The following is a 23,991-nucleotide window of genomic DNA, read 5'->3' on the forward strand; positions in this document are numbered from 1 at the left end:
CACTGTTAGAATTTCTGTTTCATCAACATTATAAATATCATTTGGAGCAATCTTATGTTTACGTAATAGAGAATTCAAAAAACTGCTTAACTGCAGTGCGATTAAACCCTTTTGCTCGGGCCATACTCGTGGGTTCTGAATCTCGGAGGCTAAATTTGTTATGTCTGCCAAGAAATGATTACAACCAACACTTTCCAGCCATTTTTCCCTGTGATAAAATTATGCTTAATATTGTTTCTCTCAGCTAACTCAAATGCTACCATTCGTATGTCCGTTACAGTTATACCAAATAATCTCTCTAGAGCCAATACATGCTCATGCGTTTTTTCTTGTTCAGCGTTAAATACTGTCTTATGTCTGTCCAACTTTTTCACTGCTGCCAATACAGGGGTCAATGTATTTTTACGAGCCTTTTTTACCTTTCTTTCAATATAGTAATAATAATATAGTAGAAGTTTTAAGCCAACAAATAAATAAGTGGATAAAATGGAACATAAAAAAACTCTATCCCGTTTTATCCAACTCATAAGTATCCCGTTTTGTCAAACTCAGACACTTTTAAAAACAAACATGGTTGCTGTCTAAACGTTAAAGAAAAATTAGATTGACTAGACATGAGAATACTTGTAAATAAATGCTTCATCAAATGCAATACTCACCGGAATTGTAATCCCATTTATATAGGCAGTACAATGTGAAAAACAACCCACGTAAATGTAGAAAATGGCAAAGAAAATGGAGTAAAAAGTTCTGAGACCTAAAAATTTCTATCAACTAGTGATCTCGACACGGAATGCACTGAAAATAATATAATCACAGCCAAATAACAAGTTTCTCTCGTCGTCCGCAAGATAGCTGCAATAGTCTGGTCCCTAGGCGAAGTATCCCGTTTTGTCCGACTATCCCGTTTTATCCAACTCTCCCCTATATAGTTTTCATCTTTTAAACTTACTTGAAAAATGTAACATTAAAAAATACATTTTGTTTCTTTTTATATAAAGTTACCAAAAAATTTTCTCCGAAAAATGAACATATTTTATGTAAAGGAAAATCTTTATTATCTTTCAGGCATTTTTTTAACAAAAAAAACTCGAAATCAGAGATATTTTTTCTTTGACTAAAACATTCAGAATAAAATTTTAAAATATTAAAATATTCAAGCGAGTAATATATTATAAACTCTTTCAACTAAAATTAGTCACTGAGAGAGTAAATATTTTATTCCCGAATGAGATTAGCTTTCCATCTTCTGCATTAATTCAAAACTACGATTCTTTTCACTTAATTTGAAATTTGAAGGAAACAAGCATATTTGCCTACTTTTTTTTAATTAAAAAGATTAAATTTTGATATTAAAAATTTCGCTTTAAAATTCGAAACCATTTTTTTATGCACCACTTTGTTTTATTAAAAAAAGGAAAACATACCAGATTTGAAAGAAAAGCACAAACACGAGGCTGTACTAGTAAGTAATTTATTGCGGTGTTCAAAGTTTTCAGAGGAACGAAAAATGGCTGTTTTTTTCGTTATTTTCATCAGCCTTTATTAGATCATATTTCTTAAAAAATTTAAGGCATCCATTATTCTTTGAAGTAATTAGTGAAATTGGTTTTATTTTCTGTTCCAAAGTTAAAATAATTTCCCAATGTTGATTAACTAATGTTTCTACAACATATTTTTCCACTTTTATTTTATAAAAATTCACTTAAAATTTTTGAAAAACAAAACATGTAGTATCTGAATGTGTCGAATGAAGAATATGAACAAAGTGATACTCGGAAGTAGAACTTAATTCTTTAGTATTAATATATGTATTAAAAAATGCATGTATAACTATATGTTTCTGGAACTTTATAAAACTTATCAGGGCATACGAGGAAAAATAATTTCGGTGAAATTACCGATCTATATGGTAACGACATTTCTGGTAAAAAAAAAATACAACACAATTCTGGTGAATACAATCTGAATATACGGTACTAAAACCATTCATTTGGCTTTTTTTTCGTTCAAACAATAACGGTTTACCAAAAATTTTGGTTTTCAAAATTATAGTGCTTCCTACCACTTATTTGGTAAAAAAATACAGAACTGGAAAGTAAATGAGCAAATCTTTTTTGCTATGTTCTAAGTCTTTAAGGCTCTGTGATAAAATTACCTAGTTATACATTACCGAGAGCTTTGGTGTTCCTATAAAACAAGAAACTCTGTAAATTTTAGCCATATTATGAATACTTTATCCATACTTTCTTTCTCTCAGTGCAGTACCTACATAAAAATAGTGACTACCTATCACTCTTGTGCCTATGCAATAATTCCAATATTACCTATTAAAGCATTTGATTAAGCATCTCTGGCGTCGATATTAGTTTAGCGAATTTTCATATGACTCACTGACAAACTATTGCCAAAATGTGTCTAATTTGCTTTGGTTCCCGGCTAATAATTTTGCGTGAGCCGCGGGGGTTAAGGGGATAGAGCTCTCGCTGTCAATGAGGTGAACCGGGTTCGAATCGCAGCAATGGTTAGAATTCGAATTCCGCAACCGGCTTACACCGACCACATTGTTAACATAAAAATATCCTCAGTGGTAGACGGATCATGGGTTAGAGTCCTCTTGCCGTCAGGCTAACCGTGGGAGGTTTTCGTGGTTTCCCTCTCCATATAATGAAAATGCAGGTTAGTTCCATTAAAAAGTTCTCAACAAAGGCGAATTACTCTCAAAACTTGATCCAGGAGTTCACCTGTCTTCTTCATTGGGTTCAAAATTACAAGGCTCCGGAGTTGAATATTAATAGCCGTAAACTCAAAATTTGGGTCGGCTGTTCAACAATGGTTATAAAATAAAAAAATAAAATAATAATTTTGTGTGATCTGTGGTGGCTCAAGGGATAAAGCTCTCGCCTCCAATGAGGTGACCCAGGTTTGAGCCCCATCGGTGGCTGGTTAATGCGAATTTTGTCTCCCGGCTTGTACTGACAACAGTGCTTTCTTAAAATATTCACGGTAGTATTCGGATTATAAGATAGAATCCCATTGCTGTCGGACTAACCACCGGTGGTTTTCCTCTGCATGCAATGTAAATACTGGCAAATTCCATCAAAAAGTACTCCGTAGGCTAGTTGGTTCCGATACTTTATCCATAAGTTTTCTTGCCTTCTGGGTTAGGCTCAAAGTTACATGATTATAGCATTGAACATTAAGACGTAAATTCGAAATTGGATCCACTGTTCAACACTGGTTATAAAATAAAAAGAAATATAAAATAAAAATATAAAATAAAAATATTTAATAAAATATTTAATGGAGTATAAAATACAGAAATAATTAGTCTTTAAGGTCATCATTAAACACTTTATTTTATTCAAAATATGTGCAATAAATTTTTTTTTTCATGCAAAAATCAACTTTTTTATTTTCTTAAATTTTACGTAAAGCAACAATATGTCACTGCATTTGGCATTAGAATTAAATTTCAATATCCGACTAATATAAGATTATCGATTCTAGGAAATAATCACATATTTTTATTTGAAGATAGAATATTAATATTTAAATAAACCGCTTGATTTTTTTTTCAAATTACGCAGTGATTATTTTATATAAGCCTTCAATATTTTAAATATCTTACAAATCTGAGTTTGGTTTTTGGAGTGTAATTTTTATAATCGAAAATATTGAATTTTGATTCCAATGGGTAATGTGTTAGCTAAAGTAAAACTCACTTTGAAACTCACATTTTTACATAAGTTATGAAATACATTATGCTTTAATTTTAAAAGTATCTCTTTTAAAATTAAAACAAATGTTTTAACTAATAAAAATCCCTGCCATCCTTTTGTATACTAGCAAAAGTAGAGTGCTGCTTTAATGATTCAGTGCTTATTGCTCGGTCAATGCTTGTTTGACTTCAAAAATATTTTTAATTATTTTTTTTATTAATTTTAAATATTTTTTTAATTTGCTTTAAATCTTTTTAAATTAATTTTTTAAAGATAATAATTTTTTGACATAAAATTTCAGATAGTGCTACTTATTATTTCAGGCAAAGTATAATTTTTAAACATCATTAAGTTTTAATTTATTTAACAGCATTTTATATCTTATGTTATAACTAAACAAAATCCATTTGAAAATAACTATTGAATAAGATGGGTAAAATAATTTTTTTAATTAAATCTAATAATTTTGCTAAGAAACATAAATAAGAATTGTTATTCAAACCAGTACACGACTATTAACTGTATATATTGAGATTTTAAAATATCATATTGCGAAAACTAATCAAAATATGCTAAATACTTTCTCTCAAAAGTGCGAACAATATCCTTATGTGTTGGAATGGTGGTAATTATCTTAAATAAGCAGAATAATTGTAGAGAATGTGTTTTCGCAGTAATTAGGACTTTACGCACTGGCAAGTTTTCGTTCTCATTTAAAATTGAACATAATTAGTAGATAGATACTAACAAGGATTTTATTACACATTAGACACATTTCAATAATAAAATTCAAATAACAATCTTCCGTATTTCAAAATTAATAATAGTAATCAACTCTTAATGCTTAACCTGAAATGGTGTTTTGAATTAAGATGTTTTATTTATCTAAAAGGAAATATTGATGGCTGAATAGTTTTCGAGAAATAAAAATTTCAAAAAGCAGTCTTATTTCTGAATCACATATTATTTAGCACGCTTTCATATCTCTTTAAGAAGGCAAATCTTGGAAAACAAATTACCTCTTTTGGTCTAAAAAATACAGCTTGACTATTTTTGACTAAAAGAGAGGACTTAACTATTCTTAACACAGTGTGTCCAAGCTTGTAACACTTATTGAAAAAGAAAAAAGATATTACAAACCACCAGAATTGAATCGTGGTAACTCAGAGTGTCGAGCTCTCGTCTCTCATTGTGGTAACAAAGGTTCGAACCCCAGCGATGGTAATAATCTCCTTAGCATTAAGCAGTGCTGGCTCAGGGGATAGAGCGTCTACCTCCAATGAGGGGACTGGGATCGAATCCTAGCGATGGCTAGTCGATATGAATTCCGCATCCGGCTTGCGCCGACCACAGTGCTGATGTAAAATATCCTCAATGGCTGACGGATCATGAGTTAGAGTCCTTACTGTCAGGCTAGCCAGGGAGGTTTTCATGTTGCACGAAGGCATATTTCTCCGAATACTTGATATATGAGTTCCCCTGTCTTAGGTTGCTAATTGGATATATATATATACAGAACTTAAGCAACAAGCGCGTTTTTTGTCTTAACTCTACAAGAAATCATCCGATTGACATGAAATTTTAATATGATGTACATTATTTTGTACCTAAGCAATGGTAAAAAAATAATGGCACAGAAATGAATATAAAGCTTAAAGTAGGGTATGGAACAAAAAAAGGCTTTATTTGACATATAGTGGCGTTACACATGATTGCCTGAAGAAGCGTAAGTACAACTGGTAGATGTTCCCTAGTATGGGATATGCCCTCCCCTTACTGTAATTGTTGCTTGGCATCGTCTCTCCATGCTAAGCACCAGATTATCCAGGAGTTCTTGGGGTAAACGTCTCCATTCCTCCTTTAGCGCATCTTTCAACTGATGGGTGCTACCAGGAGGATACTGTCGTGTCGCTAGACGTCTCCCTAATGCATCCCACACATGCTCTGTGGGATTTAGATCTGGAGAGTAAGTTGGACCAATCCATTCGTGTGACATTTTCACTTTCCAGTAGCTCTTGAACATTAGCAGTACGGTGTGGCCGGGCATTGTCATCCATAAAAATGAAGTCTGGTCCAATGGCCCCTCGGAACAGACGCACATGGGGTAGGATTACCTCATTGCAGTAGCAGTCTCCAGTCCTTACAGAACCTCGGTCAAAAATCTGTAGCTCAGTCCGCCCGTTCAACATAATGCCACCCCTGACGACTACTCCAGGACCACCGTAACGATCTCTTTCCGCGATGTTATTGGGATGAAATCGAGCTCTAACCTCTCTCCAGATCAACTGACGTTGAGAATCGCTTGTAGCACTAGAACGACTCTCGCATCTGTGAAGAGGACGCGACTCCAAATATGATGAGGTGTCCAGGTTCCGTGTTCTCTGCACCACTCCAAACGGTTTTGCCGATGGCTGACTTTTAAAGGTATGCAGCGTTCAGGACATCTAGCAAATAAGCCACCTTTGTGGAGGTGTCTGGCCACTGTAAATCTTGGTACTTGTCGTCCTGTGGCTGAGCACAGTTGCTGAGATATGGCGCTCGCTGACTGAAAACGGTTTCTTTTCGCCTGGAGGACAATGTAACGGTCATCTCTTGGTGTTGATTTCCTTGGACGGCCACCTCCAACCTTCCGAATAGCTGTACCAGTAGTTTTAAAGGCATTCCAGGCACGAGAAACAACACTTTTGTTGATCCCGAACTCTTCGGCGGCACTGGTCACACTACGTCCCTCCTCAAGTAAAATCGTCGTTTACCAATCATTCTTCCTCGAGTAAAGTCGTCTAAATGATTTCTTGAAGACATGTTTCACAAAACAAATCACTTGCACTTGCAGCGAATGTCTTTAACTACGGTGCTCTACTAATGTCTAATGTTCAACGCAGTAGCCTTGTAACTTTAAAACCATTCCAGAAGACAAAGGTACCTTATTGCACAACTAACCACACACATAATTTTAAAGGGAAACTTTAGTTTCTGTAGATAAAAAGCAGCATTTGAGACAACCACAAGCACTCGTCAATTCATTATCGATTGTAAACAATCTCTGACTATGTCCAGAACGTGATAACTTTGAAGTTTTAAGTAGAGAAATTATTTAACGTATGCTGTGAAGGCGTATGATTTTGGAGTAAACCTTTTTGCATTTTAAAATTTTAGAGCTTTCATATGGCATTTAAATTAAGTAAATTTTCGAAAAGTTTAGAATTTTAAAAATTTGAAAACTGAACATTTTGGTAAAATTTTTTTAAATTATCGTTAAAAAACGTGTTCCTTTGAACAATTTTTAAAATTGTTCAGCATCAATTGTTTATCCTTAGTTTTTACAGAAACGGGTTTTTCCTGTAGTCTAAAAAAGTGAAAATGAATATTTTTACCTGAAATTTAAAAGGAAAAAAAAACGTGAGACTCTTCACATTTGAAAAAAATTTCTATGTGCGTCATACGCACATTTTTAGTTTTCCGCTTTAGGTATAACAAAAAAATTGTTTTTTTTTTTTAATCTTTTTGAAAAAAAAATATTTTAAAGTTTTAGTTCATAGATTAATATTTTCGTTTTAATGTGATCCCCCCCCCCGACCTTTCTTTCTAATAATACGAAATGGAGTAAAATGGTTAATAAAAAATGGAGTATAATGGTTAAAAAATACATGTTTTTGAAGTAGTTTGAAATGGAGAAAATTATATCTCTTATACGTAAAATAGTAAACCGCATCACTTTTGAAATAAAGTTCCTCGAATATTTTACTTTGAAATAAACTTCTTAAAAAAATTGACATTACCTTGACGAATAAATTACTTTAACAAATCTACGCCACAGATGACATAGCGTGCTTATAGTCGTTAAGAACCTTTCGCTTAGTCTAAAAAATATCATTCTAATAAAAGTGAAGACATTTAGTGTTTTGTACCAAGTGACTCTATTGAGGGAAAAAAGTCGATTGTAATGCGTTTTATTGACTTTATTTTATTAATGTATTTAAAGCTTAGCTACAATACATTTGCAAATGCATGAATGGTATTTTATTTTTATTATTCATAGTTCACTGTCAGCCTTTCAACTAAATTTCCAAAAAAATAAAATAAAATTTTGCTATTTAAATATATATATTACTATTTGTAATTGAGATATCGAGTCCAAGTTTAATTCCCACATAAAAACAACTCTTCTGGGTTATTTGGCACATGTTGCGTGCGCGCACATTTCAGTGCACATATTTTAAATAAAAAAAAATATGAAATAGTATTTAGCTCATAAAATATGCATAAAAAAACCATAAATTAATATAAAATATTAAAATTATGAAGAAAACATTTATTTTGAACGCAAAAATGCTTAGTCACTTTGATGAAAGCCATTAACGAATTCTTTTATAAGTCATCAAAAACCTATGAAGATTAATTATATTAAATTATCCATTTTTTTTTTAAATTTTTGTTAAAACTCGCTTTATCTCTCTAGTTTGTCTATACGTAAAACAAAGTACTTTGGCATAGTTCTATACTTAATTTTATTCGTTGTTGGAGATTTCATGAATGTAATTTTTTTTTCTCCAAGCTTTTCAAAAATGTCGATAATAAACTTTGATTCTTTTAACACATAGAATAAAAAAAAGTAGATAAACATCTTAACAACCTATTTTTTAAACAAACTTTTTCTTGATGACTGTGGTCGCACTAAGGCTTACAGCGTCGTAAAAGCCATATTTATATCGACTAATCAATGCTGTTTATGCAACTGGAATCCTTCGTATTTTGCTCTTCCACTTTCTAATTCATTCATAGTTGTTGTTTTTTTCCTTAAAAGTCGAAATTTTCCGACATTTTACTCTCTCTAAGTTACAGATTTTTTCAAAAATGATATTGTTATTCTATTTTTGTCGAAATGTACGAGACTTAAGACGTTAACAGGGAGTCTCGTAAACGTTGCGACGAACTTCTAGAACAGTTAGGGCACAGCATCAGAATTAAAATAACTTAGGAATCCATGTGCAGAAATGTTGTCAGGGCCGCTTCCCCATTATGAACTATCTCTTCTTGTGTTTCTGATTGAGAAACGTCCTAGTTGTATACGACTGCATTTTCGGGCATGGGTTCCTATGCAATTTTAGTTCTGATCATATGCCCATACACCCTTAAAAGTTTGTCCCACATTTACTCAACCTCTGTTTTATAATACAACGCTTTTAAAATAAAAATGTTACTTGTTTTATTTTAAAGAAGTTAATATCTTGCATATTTTGACAAAAAATAGTCTCTCTCTTTCTTCATATGCCTGTTAAGGCAAAGGTGTGCGATTGTTCTTGTTTTCCAGCGACGCCATTTATGGCCAATAATTCGATTTCTGCCACACCCATACGTCACGCCCGTTTTTAGGGCGAACCCATTCATGCAACCATTCATTCATCCACAGATCGTAATTTTTGATCTGAATCAGAGAACGATCAATCTCCAATTCAGTACCTCCAGAGGTATTGATTTTGTTATGGGAACATAGAGGACTTTGCAACTCGACAGATTTATTGTGCATCAGTCACCATTATACTACACTGGGAGCCTTCGGCCGGCGGGGTTCGAACCCACGAACTCTCGGACATGGGCCCAGCACCCTACCGACCAGGCTATCCCGGCCAAAAAGTAGTCTTAAAATGTCTATTAAAAGTATCTGTAGCTTTAAGGGCTGTAGCTCAGATTTGAAATCCCGACCTTCGAATTGGGCAAGATAAAGTATTTGTATAAATGCAATTTCAATAATATATTCAATTTCATTTTGCATAATTCAATTTGTATGAATGCAACAAAAATTTCTCCCACTGTGTAATGAATTATATTTGAAAATGAAGTTTAAACTTAGGATTGTAGTATCTGTGACACAATAAGAAAAATTAGCGGAACGATAATTTATTCGTTAACGCTATTAAATGATAACGTTGTATCATTATAATAGTTAGAAGTAGAAATGGTTTTTATCTCTTTTGAATTAAGTTTCTTATATTTTTAAATTTTCTATTGAAATGATGAGATTTATATCTGGTAACAGCTACTATTTCTCTCTCTGCTTGTTACTTCCGATTCAAACACGAGCTTATGATCTCGAGAGAGATAAATAAATTTTCCTTTAGTAATGAATAAAAAATTAGTATTTAAAAAAAAAGTGAGAGAAAAAAAACGTGAAAAAGATTTAAAATTGCAATAACTTTCGAGCAAAAAGGAAATGAAAGCAAAATCCTTGTGTTAAGTTCACGAATAAAAATGTTCCTTTCAATACAGCAATTTTCAACATGGTAGTTGAATTTCTACAGGCTGTGGAGCACCAGCGTGTTCTTTTTTCTCACATTTAATAAAAGTCTCTATCCAATTTTTGAACAATTACTTTTCTTTCTATTCCTTTGTTGTCCTTGTACACTTTCTTAAATAATTTTCCCTTTTCTTGCCATTATTCTTGAATCCCAAATCTGTAGGGTATCTACCACTATAAAAGTACAATTACAATTCACTACCATATAAGACATATTAACTCAATTCTATGATGAGGTACCTTTTCATAGATGAAGGTTGACATTGTCGAATTCTACTCTTCCCATATTGGTGACCCGGACGAGATATGAACATGACTACCTTGACGGAAACTCCCACTTTGATAAGAACACTCCTATCTTGACAGTAACGCCCACTTCGATCTGAACACGTCTACATCGATGGATAGTCCACATTGAACAGTTGACGTGCTACTTGTGACTGCGATACTATTCACCTCCTCTCGGTGTTGCTACTCAGTCTCGATCACACGTCGGCTTGCATACACTCGATTGCTAATGGCAACACAGGAGCAACAGCGACCATGAACTTAATACAGCTCTCACGATCAGCATTTAAAAGTACGGTGATCTTAGTACAGCTCTCCCGGTTTCTCACAAAACAGCAATGAATCAACTAGTGGTATCTGTTCATCGGATTGTGTCACGGCTATAATTCTGGTGGGGAGTACTTTAGTGCGTCTACCACTGTAAAAATAATTCCAAATCACTAGTATATAAGACGTGTAAACTCGATTCTACCTTCTCATAGATGAAGGTTGACATTGTCGATAACAAGTCACCCTACATTGGTGACCCGGACAGGGACTTATTTTATGTTTGGTTATTCTGTAAATTCGTAACATTATTGATGATTACTTGCTTTTTTCATTAGAAAGTTTTCTTTTTTCGTATCATTATTGACAAATTCCTGATATTTTTATTAGGAAATTTTCCCTTTTCTTATCATTATTAATGTATCAGTACATTAAGGAATGCCTGTTGTTCTTAATAGCAAAGAGATCTGTGATCCTCATGGTGCTGGTGGAATTCCCATGTGTCCGCAATGTGATAGACGCTGTGATTACTGGGAGCTGAAAGAAGGATGCTTGTTTAGCAGAGTAAGTAGGACCTCTCGAATTCAGCTTAGCTTGTCCGTAACTCCACCAAAATAAAACTTGACAGCTCTGTAGCTTGGAATTTTGGGGACTTCCTTTTCTGATATTTCCTGGAACGGATTAAAAATTTAAATAAACTAATAAATTTTCAATTATAAATTGTTTAGTTTTATGTAAACTAATTATTTAACTTTATGTAAACTAATTATTTAACTTCATGCAAACTCCTATGTTTTGTTAAAAAAAAGGAAGAAAAAAACATCCCTCTCACTTTTTCCTGCATGGGATCGACTTTGGCATGATTCGTGTTTCTTTAATGTATATTTTTTATTAAAAGACAAAATTCAAATGTAAATTATCACAAAATACAAATTAAATTGTCCCGCAGTGGACTGATCGTTAAGACACGGTTCCCAGCAGATCACCGAAGTCAAGCATCACTGGCTGCGGTCAGTGTGCGGGTGGGTGACCACTTGGATCAGTCTGCGTCGGGACCGAGGGTGTGCGGTATTGGTCCTCGTTAAACTGTGCTACCGTAAAGTGCTCGACTTCGCGCGCAGGTCGTCGGGCTACCGAAGCGGGGGTGCCATCCCCTCCTCAGAGGATCAAAATTGTGATGGCATGTCTTTGGATCATCCTCTGGGATGTTTCCCAGACCTTCGCCAATAGCCCATTGTGCAGCTCTAGTGCGACGTAAATTAACAACAACAACAAATTAAATTAGTTACAATACATTGCTACGATCCGTGGTGGCTCAGGGGATAGAGCGTTCGCCCTCCAATGAAGTGAACTGGGTTCAAATCTCTCAGAGATGGCTAATAGATACGAGCCTCACATCCGGCCTGCTCCGACCACAGTGCTGACGCAAAAATATCCTCAGTGGTAGATGAATCATGGGTTAGGGTCCCCTTACAGTCAGGCTAACTGTGGAGTCTTCGCGATTTTTATCTCTATGTAATGCAAGTGCTGGTTAGTTCCATCACAAAGTTCTCCACGAGGGAAAATTTCTACTAATACCTACCTGATCCAGGAGCTCCCCTGTCTTCTGGTTTGGGTTCAAAATTACAAGTCTACTGTGTTGAGCACTTGTAGCTGTAAACCCAAAAAATTGGGTCGTCTGTTCAATGACGGTTATAAAGTAAAATACATTGCTACACTTAATTCCGGTACATTACTACTATTAATTGAATTAGATACTGTAATTATGTACATTACTATTGCTACAAAAAACACGAAATTAATGCATAAATAAGTTATTAAGTTAGGCTTTTGTACTTCAGAAGTTTTGTCCAATCGAAGATTTGTCAACTCGAACTTATGCCATTGATATTTTGGGCAGCAAAGTTTAGGCAGCGAAGTTTTGACCACTACCAGTTGGACCTTAGTACAACAATTAGATTACAACTGGTTGTAAAGCAAAATTATCCGAGTTATTATTAGGTGAATTAAATTATTTTTAAAGATCGTGAAATTATCTTAAGCAATTTTTTGGCACTGTTTGTCACATACTGTACTGCACTGTTAAGAAGTATTATTTAAAAGTATTTTTAAAGTCGTTTATTAGTACAAAGTGTTTACTATTAACTATCAACTACCATACAGTTAGTAAACAAATTCTTCCCGTAGAAAATTGCAACGAGAGAAAATTAAGCTTTAGATCAAACTGTGTCACATTTTGCCATGGATAAAAATAATTTCACGTTCATTTTTACATGAAATCACTTAATAAATATCAGTCATAATTTTTAAGATTTTGGAACAATTTAAGCAACCATTTGTCGCTACTTATCAGCGAATGAGAACAATCGTATAACTTTTAAAAAAATCTCATTTTGTAGATAATAAACATTAATCAAGCATTTTAATAAAGTGATTTGTGTCTACGGCAGATTATCGCAACAGTGATTTGGTCGAGACGAAATATTTTGACACCACTAAATTCGGAGAAGACTTTTACTAAAAAACAACAGTACTGAACAACATTTCTAGTAAATTTTAAAAAAAAGAAATATTAATGACACACATGATTATATTTCAGATTGTGCATTTGTTTGATAATTCGGCAACTGTTGGGTTTGCAGTTTTCATGTCATTATGGGGTGAGTATAAGTCAATTTAATTAATTTTTAAATTTTAAATACTTAAAAAATTAGACTACAGTGAAAAAACTGCTCTGGAATTATGCTCCTGGAAGAACTACTTCAAATTCTAGTTCACAAAATCACAATATGCTTACAATAAATTTCTCTACATTTCAAATAGATCAAGAATTGATTTTTGCGTTTTAGGTTAAATTTCAAAAAAGTAGTTGAAATATGTGCTTTAAAAATTATTTCAAATCAGTACAAATTTTTTATGTTCATAAAATACAAAAAAAAATTGAATCTGAATCGATGTTTTCGTTTATTCTTTCTGGAACATTTTGAAATAAAATTATATACTAATTGCACTAAAATAGCATAACTAAAAGAAATTTCTTGATATTATTTTTAAATAAAACTTGGTTCTTGGTTTAACCATTCAATATTCTGTATTTAACCATTTTAGCATAGCTTTAGTTATGGGCAATTTAACATTTTTGCTATAGGCATTATCATAGAATATTATCATATTACATGATACAGAAAACAAATTCAAAACTTTTACAAATTTAGCAAATTTTCAGCGAATTAATTAATTTTAAAATTTTAGGTTAAATTAGTTGAAATATGCTCTACAAATTGTTGTAAATCATTAATAAAAAGCGTAAAATAAAATTACATAAAAGTACATAAAATAAAAATTGAATCTGAATAGATGTTTTCATTTATATATTTATTCTGTGATATTTTGAGATAAAATTAAATACTAATTACACTAAAATAGCATAGTTAAAAAAAGAGGAATTGTATGCTATTATTTTAAAATAAATATAAATAAATTACATACTAATTGCACTAAAATAGCATAACAAAAAAAAAAATTGCTTGATATTGTTTTTAAATAAAATTTGGTTCTAGGTTTAACCAATCAATATTCTAGGTTTAACCATTTTAGCATAGCTTTAGTTATGGGCAATTGAACATTTTAGTTGTTGGCTTTATCATATAATATTATCATATTACATAATAAAGAACACAAATTCAAAGCTTTAACAAATTTAGCATAGCTTCAGCGAAATAATTATTGGAAAATTTGTTTTACAAAGAAAACCATTCATTTTCCAGCTATAGCGATTTTCACATAAATTTTTACCATAGGCGATTGAACAATTTATAAGATAAAGAAAACAAATTTCTTAACTTTAGCCATTTTAAAGAAACAAAAATTAAAAAAAGGCACTTAAAAAAATTTGATTGAAATTTTAAAATAAATGATCTATGCTCAACTTTTGATCTAAAGAATTTAATAAATTGATATCCCAAATTAAGAATTGAAATAAAAAAATTTGAAATTGAGACAAAAAAAATCTTCGGTGCATAGTCTTTGATATAAGGAATTTAATAGATATTCCAAAATTAATATTCAAATAAAAAATTTTAGGATTGAGATAAAACACATCAATCTATATACTATAACCTTTAATCTGACGAAGAATTTAGTAGATATTCCAGATCTTATATTGAGATTTAAAAAATTTAGGAGTGAGTTAAAGAAATCAATACCTTTGAATCTTAGGAATTTAATAAAAATCCCAGGTTTAGGATTGAGATTAAAAAAAATGATTTATGCATAACCTTTTATCTAAGGAATTTAATAAATAAATTAAAATAAAAGTTGCATTTCATATAAAAGTTAAAAATTTCATTAATTTTATTAACTTATGTACATTTTATTTTAAGGAAATGCATCTGTTTTAAAACATAGCAGATCCAAAAATCCCTTACAATTTCCGAAGTAAACAAATATTCAAAACCATTTCAGCATATAAAGTTGAATTCACATTATATTTTAAATTTTACTCATGATTGTTTATTCTACATTCATATGTTTCTCTAGATCACTATCTCACGAAGAATGTATAGAAATTTTATTAAAGTTATTATATTTTAAAACAAATTGAAAAGCTATTTTTAACTTCAAAGAAACACATTCTTCTATATATGCATTTCTTATTGTTCTTTCACGAAATCTGTTTCTAGTATTTGATTTGATCCTTTTAAACTTCAAATAACTCCTGTCTAGTTCAAATAATAAAAATAACTGCAATACAAAAGGAATTCAATATTTTCTTAGAATGAATTTTGCTTTTAACAATTAGAAAAACTTTAATATTAAATGTTCGATAAGACATAGATCAATTCTCGAATTTAAACTTTGTACTGATTTTTGAGATTGTATAGCTTTGTAAATAAAAACAAATCTTTTTAATAAAAACATTTTATTAAAAAGATACACTTTAATTTCGCAAATCATTTACTTAAATTAGAACTTCCAGCAACATTTTTATACTTTAAATTTCCATATATTAGTCTATCTGTACCTGACTATTCCATCTATACACTTAATTAATAGGTTTTCGCCATATTGTTCGCTTTTTGTTTTGCGTTTTAATTAGCTAAAGGCAGGCTTTTTAAGTTTAATAGTTGACTGTTGCCAAAATATACTCAAAGATTGAAACTTGGAATTTTCAACCTCTGAGATCTCCGAAATTTAATTACTTGACAAAATTGATTGATATTGCTTCGTTGAGTGAGACTAAAATAAGATATTTTTTCCAAAAAATCTCAATTTTTCAGAAATGAGAAAAAAAAAAACTCACCTTACACTCAGTTTATCTGTTGTGAAAAATATTTCATTTTAACATACGAAACATGGGCTTTAACTGAATTTTTTTAATGATGTTAAAGAAAGCAAGTAGGAGTAGAAATGTGATGTGGACAGCAGTATTAAGAAGAAATGGGATGTAGACAACAATAAATACTTTCAAAATACATTTTTTAAAGATTTTTACTTGTTTATTTAGTTATTTTTCACGATTTGAACTATTTTTGAGGCAAAACGCTAAACGATGATATTGCCTAAAAAAATATCAATCCAAAAAAAGAAGAAAAAAAACACCACACTTAGCAAAACTTACTTGTTTTAAGACTTTAAAAAGGAAGAAAAAAGAGTCCCGCAGTGGACTGATCATTAAGACACGGTTCCCAGCGGATCACCGAAGTCAAGCATCACTGGCTACGGTCAGTGTGCGGGTGGGTGACCACTTGGATCAGTCTGCGTAGGGACCGAGGGTGTGCGGTATTGGTCCTCGTTAAACTGTTCTACCGTAAAGTGCTCGACTTCCCATGCAGGTCGTCGGGCTACCGAAGCGGGGATGCCATCCCCTCTGCAGAGGATCAAAATTGTGATGGCATGTCTTCGAATCATCCACAGGGATGTTTCCCAGACCGTCGCCAATAGCCCATTATGCAGCTCTAGTGCGACGTAAATGAACAACAACAAAAAAGGAGATTAAATTAATCTACTTGCGACTGTTATCAGGAATATATTAAAATAAAAAAATATTGCTGCATTAACAAAGTTTCTACTAATTTTGTTACACTGATTAAATATTATTTTTTTCTATTTATAGTATTTCAACTTTAAAAAGAGAATTCTAGATTTATATGAGAAGAAAATAATTCATTAGTAAAAATAACATCCATTTCAAATGATGCAAATCTTCCTCACAAAAACCTAAAGTCAAAAAAAAAAAATTCATAGAAATTTTCGAGAAAATTTGAAGAAAAAAACAAAAAAACAAATTAAATAGAATATTGAACAAATATGTGATAAAAAAAATCTTGTTTTCAGTAAACGTTAAATCTCGTACTGAATTCTTCATATAGTTTTCCTTTTAAAGCGTTTTATTTGCCTAAATTCTTATTTTTATAACAAATATAGATAGTTTAAACCGTCGAAACTAAGTAGAAATTTCGTATATTTACATAGTTGTGTATTTTTTATCTTGCTAAAAAAGTATTTATTTTCTTAATAATTTTTCATGGATTTTGTTGGATTTTTATAGATATTTTAAACTATTTTAGCTACTATGTTTATGGAGTTTTGGAAAAGAAAACAAGCAACATTAGCCTGGGAATGGAATTTAGCTGATTTAGATTATGGAATGGTATGTTTATATTAACATTTTTATTAATAAGACTTAAAACAATATAGACAAAGGAAGAGTTTGTTAAAATTAATACTTCTTAAGTGCTTTTCAAAATGTTGTAAACTCTTAAATTGCACTTTTTATAATAGTTTAACAAATAATACTTACAATTAGATTACAAAATGATGTATTTTTTTTAATTTTATGAATTAGAATCTAATCGAATCTAAATGACTGACAATTCAAAAAATCAGTTAACGAAAAAGGGTAATAAATATAAATGAACGATTTACAGCATTCTGCCAATGAAACAAAGTATATGGATTACACGTTTGGCAACAAAGAGCGCTGCTAACAGAGAAAAACTGTAAAAAAGAACTTACTAATAACCACCATTTTTAGCAATAATGTGGGGTAGTATGAGGACAAAATTACCAGTTTAGGTGATCTGACAGATATCAAAGACCATTTTTACAGCTTCCTAATCAGTAGTGCCATCTGTAGACAAACTTTGAATCTAATTTTAAAATTTGATGGTAAACGATAACCGGCATATTATACCGAATGCAGCCAACCGTACTTTTCTATCCCCTTCAATATCGCTTCTTTACTTTCTTACATCGACCATTTTTTTGGACACGTGGATCAACATTCTAATACCGTTCACGTTAGTTTAATATTTAATAGTTTTCTTTAATTTTTTTAATGCTTCTTTAATGATGGCATTCTTTATTCGATTGCTCAAAAATATAAAATTTCAGAACAATTACTCCAATATCTTTCAAAATAGGTTTTTGTTTGCAAAGAATGTATTAAAAGTGCTATCTTAAGATTAATCTTAAGTCTCTAAGTTAGTCTCGAAAAGTTCAGTTAAAACTTTTAACTTCTATAAAATAGACTTGTTTTTTTTTTTTTAATAAGGCTTTAAAACTATTTTAATTATACTCTACTTTCAACTAAACCCGCTTTCCTCAGGGGTAGATGGATCATGGGTTAGAGTCCCCTTGCCGCCAGGTTAACCATGGGAGATTTTCATGGTTTTCATCTCTATGTAACGCAAATGCTGGTTAATTCCATTAAACATTCCTCCACGAAGGCAAAGTTTCTCCCTGTAGAGTTCTTTCATCTTCTGCATTGGGTTCAAAATTACAAGGCTACGGAGTCAAACTTTGGGGGTCGTAAACTCAAAATTGGTTTGGCTGTTCAACGACTGTTATAAAATAAAATAATTGTTTTAAAAATTTCTTTTAAATTAATATGAATTACAAACCAAAATTCTCATCAAATAATGATAGTTCTTTATGCTAATTTGGCTTAATGAAGAAGAAAAAGAAACTACTGCTCCTAACGTTTCAAAACTGCTAAATAATTACTACTTAAAATTTTAATTGTATTTCTGTTTATTTCTCTAAACAAGTTAAGCAATAAAAAGGACAAAGTATTAGTTTGAAACCATCATGATTCACAGTTTTAGAGAAATTCTGTCTAATAACCGAATATCAATAAAGTATCAGTTAGAATGAAAATCATTTATCATTTTGACAGCATGTGTACCTCTTGTTGTTATTTTGGGAGTCTTTAAAATTCAGAAAGAATTCTTCATAATGTCCTCATCATTAGAATTCTTCATAATTCACAGGAAGATTCTGATATAATTACAGAAGATAAATTGTGTGCTAGTCTGTGCTCACTATTAGTTAAAAAAATAACCACATTTATGAAGGATTTCATCAAAAGTAAATCAAACATACCTAAAAAATGTTGCATAAAACAAAAAGAATTGCATTTATAGAACAGATCTATAATAGTGGTGAGCACTAATTAAGGAATAAGAAAGAAAGAAAATAAGAAAGAGAATGCTTTAATAACTTATAATTTTATTGTGGTATTTTACCGTATGAAGATGAGATCTTAGTGGTTCTAGGGCCTAACTTTAATTATGCTAATAATTGCAGTTAAGATTAAAGCAGTATGGAAATTAGGAACAAATATTCACTTTCTCTGAATAAACATGCCTTTCTTTCCGCGGATTCTATATTTCAACCCAAAGGAGATTGCCGCAATTTGAAAAATATGGTTTCAATAGCTTGGTCACGAGAGCGATCGTAAATTTGGACCCCTTAATGTTAATTTTACTTTCTACGTATTCCCGTGACAGAATCATGGAGAAACGGCGACATTGTCTCCGAACATTGGAGGGTTCTTGCAGAAAGATTTTTCATTTGTGAAATTTTGATTTTTTTATTCGCAGAATTTTTCGAAAAACATTTTCTGCCCTTTCTGCTTTATTATATACAAAAAAATGCCTTTCTCGCATAGCGGGGATGTAAAAAACGCTAGTTTTATTTTTCTAACTTTCTTTTGAGAATAAATAAATTCCGCAACGAATGGCTGTAGTTAGAATTTCAGATTGATATTATACAAAGTATTTCCAAACAGCATAAATTTAAAAAAGGTTAACTTTGCAAATATTTGTTTAGAAAAGGAGAATATCGCCAATGATATTAGAATATTTATTCTTTTATATGTAGATTAAAAAATAATTCTTATTTTTTTTATTAAAAAATATATACAGGGTGATTCCAAAAAGATGGGCAAAATTTTAGGAAGTGATAGTTCACACCCAAGCAAACAATTTTTATCAAAGAATGCATGGTCGAAAACAAAACGCAAAGGTGCTGGCGCGTTTGGAAAGTTGTTTGATGCAAACGTGAAAGCTCCATTCCTGTTGCGAGTTACTGCGCTGTGTTATTTGTCGCCAAGCTTTCGGCCGCTGCAGGGAAAGTTCGTGATACGCCTGTTGCGTTTTAGAATGTTCGCCTATCTTTTCTTCGCCGTTGTACTGCGTGCATAGCCGCTGCCGGCCACTGTTTTGAACACTTATTATCATCACATGCCATTAAATTTGCATTAATAACTTAATTTCATCGTTATTTGTGTGTTTTTGCCTCATATAAGAACATAAACTATGACGCCCACTAGCGGTTTTGCGTTTTGTTTTCGACCATGCAATTTTTGATAAAAATTGCTTGCTTGGGTGTGTACTATCACTTCCTAAAATTTTGCCCATCTTTTTAGAATCACCCTGTATATAGGGGAGAGTGGGGTCAATTGCAACATTTTTTACTTAACTATTTTTAACTAACAAAAAATGCAATATATTATTAGTATTAATTGACAGACGAGTAAAGTAGACTATCCTCTACTAGAAAAAAAAATAAATACCTTATTTTAAATGTTATTATATTAGTTATTAACAATTTTTGACAGTCGTGCACTTGTTACAATTGTCCCCACTTACGGGGTCAATTGTAACAGTTCATAAATTCAACTAAAACATAGTTAATTATACATATTATCATAGTTGTGATATATTTTTTTATTGATCAAAATAGTAGTGATATTTTAGGAGTAAAAATAATAATGAGCAGAGACCTAAAGGGTTAAACTTTTAACTTTAAGGGGTTAAAAATTTTAATTTATGCTGTGAAAGGTGACAAATAAAATAATGCACATGCAACATAATATAAATGATATAGGAAACTATTGGTGGTTCTTAAAGAGTTAAGTAATGGTTTGTAAACATAAGATTATTTATTTTCAGCTGTTACAATCGTCCCTTTACTTATTGTTACAATTGTCCCCAAGACGCCATTTCAGCTTCATTTGTTAAAAACAATGCTAGTTAATTAGCAAAACTAATCTTTTTTTTATTGAAATGTTAATTAAGGTGTAATTTTATTTTAATTTTCATATCCGGCTGTATTTCTGTTTTAACATTTAATGTGCCATTAAATTATTCTAATACCAAAAAAAGTACTTGCGTGGCGTGAAAATATCTTTTGTGATGTAACTTTTTCAAAAGTACATAAAAATGCTTGCCATCAGAGGTGTACGTGTAGATTTATTAAATACACCTTGTGCGCCACCTAGGAACCAAATCTAGAACCCGACACTCGAAATTTTTGCTCTGTTACAATCGTACCCTGTTACAATTGACCCCACTCTCCCCTACTGTTCTATTCTATACATGAAGGCTTTCTTTTGTAAAAAAAAAAAATGATACTGTTACTTTAAATTAGTAACAGATATATATGCTACGATTAAAAATGTCTGGTAAGGTATTAGTAGTAGAGAGAATTGTCGTAGAAAGCTCGAAAAAAATCCGCCACAGGGCTACGTATTTCGTCAGATCTCAAAGTGATCGTATTTTCAAATTCTTATTTCTGAAAATATATTCGACCAAATCCTTTCAAATTTAGAATTTTTCCTATTAAAAAAAGTAAATTTAAGTTGATGAAAATGTGTGTCTCCCTTACAGTCATCAGTAAATTAAGAAATAAAAAATTATAATTAATAATAAAAAAAAAATTTTACATCTTTTAATGAATGAGTCTTCAAATTATCAAAAAAAAGTTTACAAGTCGACTAAAATGTTTAAGAGATATTTGGTGAAATAAAAAGAAAGTTAAATTAACATTAAGGGATTCAAATTTTCGACTGATCTTTTAACCAACTTATTGGGATCATATCTTGCAAATTGCAAATACCTCAATTTTTTGAAAGTTAAGATCCCATATTCGTCATAAAAGAGATATGTTTATTCAAAGAGAATACGTTTTGATGTCTTATTTCGTAAGTTTAAATATCATCGGTACTTGGAGAAAAAAAGTGTGGTCAAAACTACTACAATGGTAACATTTACCGTGTTTCTGGCTATATGATAAACACCAAAAAGCTCGGAAATTTTTACTAAAGAGCTTTGTTAATGATTTTGGTAAAAATAGCAGTAAAATATAGTTTTATGACAGGTGATAAAATTCATTAAATGTGGTAAAACTTGATAATTTTTTCATGATACCTTAAAGCATGGCCTAAAAACCATTTATTTGTTCAAATTTTTTTTCAGTTCTGTATTTTTTAGTAAATTGGTAGTAATAAAAACTATAATTTTCAAAACCGGAGTTTCTGATAAACTGTTACCATATGAACAGAAAAATTACGAAATGAATGGTTTAAATCTTAGAGTAGGAATAGCTCCTCTAAACTCCTCTAAGGTTTAAATACCGTATATTTCGGTTTGCATTACCAATATTATGATTTTCTTTTTTTTACCAGAAATGTCATTATCATACAGTACGATAATTTTACCAGAAATTTTCCTCTATGTATCAATTAGAGTATTATAGGTTAGGCCCTCGAACCATAAAGACTGCTTCTAAATGCATTCAAATCTGACCATTGGATCAAAAGTTATTCAGGCATTTCTTTTTTTTTGACTACTGAAAAACAAGTTTAGATATTAAATCACTTTTTTATGCAAATTTCAAAAATACTATAAGTCTTAGCGTGGTCCTAAACCTTAAATCAGTGCTTTTATTTTTCAACTCAGTGCCTCTTTACTTTTCCGGGATGATTCCCAGTTACTCTCGTATTAGATACTTGATCAGATATTAAATTAAATAATACTAGAAATTGAATAATAATAAAATCAAATAATAATAAAATCAAATAATAAAAAAATCAATTAAATAATGGGAATTATTATATGTTTGTAGTAATGGGTTAATTGGTTACTAGTAGCGTAATGATGTGTAGTAATGGGTTACAAATAATCAGAATGATTATATCTTTGTAGAAATGGGTTAATTGGTTACTAGAAGCGTAATGATGTGTAGTAATGGGTTACAAATAATCAAAATGATTATATCTTTGTAGTAATGGGTTAATGGGTTACTAGTAGCGTAATTATGTGTAGTAATGGGTTACAAATAATCAAAATGATTATATCTTTGTAGTAATGGGTTACTAGTAGGGTAATGATGTGTAGTAATGGGTTTTCAAATAATCAGAATGATTATATCTTTGTAGTAATGGGTTACTAGTAGATTAATGATGTATAGTAATGGGTTACAAATAATCAGAATGATTATATCTTTGTAGTAACGAGTTAATGGGTTACTAGTAGAGTAATGATGATGTAGTAATGGGTTACAAATAATCAAAATGATTATATCTTTGTAGTAATGGGTTACTAGTAGCGTAATGATGTGTAGTAATGGGTTACAAATAATCAAAATGATTATATCTTTGTAGTAATGGATTAATGGGTTACTAGTAGCGTAATTATGTGTAGTAATGGGTTACAAATAATCAAAATGATTATATCTTTGTAGTAATGGGTTACTAGAAGGGTAACGATGTGTAGTAATGGATTTTCAAATAATCAGAATGATTATATCTTTGTAGTAATGGGTTACTAGTAGATTAATGATGTATAGTAATGGGTTACAAATAATCAGAATGATTATATCTTTGTAGTAATGAGTTAATGGGTTACTAGTAGCGTAATGATGTGTAGTAATGGGTTACAAATAATCAAAATGATTATATCTTTGTAGTAATGGGTTACTAGTAACGTAATGATGTGTAGTAATGGGTTACAAATAATCAAAATGATTATATCTTTGTAGTAATGGGTTACTAGTAGCGTAATGATGTATAGTAATGGGTTACAAATAATCAAAATGATTATATCTCTGTAGTAATGGGTTAATGGGTTACTAGTAGCGTAATTATGCGTAGTGATGGGTTACAAGTAATGAGAATGATCATATATTTGTCACGCAGGATGACAAGGGGTGGGTACATCACTTCCTATTGTTTGCTTCTACTCCCCGAGGTGCTATACCAACGCCGCTAATACCAATGCCTTAAATGTGTTTTGTTTTTTAATTGAAAACAAAAAAAAATTTACAACCATTCTAATTAACGTATAAAGTTGA

At 31.2% G+C, this 23,991-nt stretch overlaps 1 protein-coding gene across 3 annotated transcripts in view; it reads left to right on the top strand.

Annotated features, from left to right (window-relative positions):
- LOC107442862 (anoctamin-5-like) overlaps positions 1 to 23,991 on the top strand; it is a 286,523-nt gene that overhangs the window by 193,095 nt on the left and 69,437 nt on the right. For all 3 annotated transcript variants that reach the window (XM_071181276.1, XM_071181275.1, XM_071181277.1), the window contains 3 exons: positions 11,031 to 11,136; positions 13,172 to 13,232; positions 17,142 to 17,224. In XM_071181276.1, the coding sequence (XP_071037377.1) occupies positions 11,031 to 11,136; positions 13,172 to 13,232; positions 17,142 to 17,224 (250 nt within the window). The remainder of the gene's footprint in view (positions 1 to 11,030; positions 11,137 to 13,171; positions 13,233 to 17,141; positions 17,225 to 23,991) is intronic.

The sequence above is a fragment of the Parasteatoda tepidariorum genome, chromosome 5 (assembly GCF_043381705.1).
Source record: "Parasteatoda tepidariorum isolate YZ-2023 chromosome 5, CAS_Ptep_4.0, whole genome shotgun sequence".
In the NCBI taxonomy this organism is placed as follows: domain Eukaryota; kingdom Metazoa; phylum Arthropoda; class Arachnida; order Araneae; family Theridiidae; genus Parasteatoda; species Parasteatoda tepidariorum.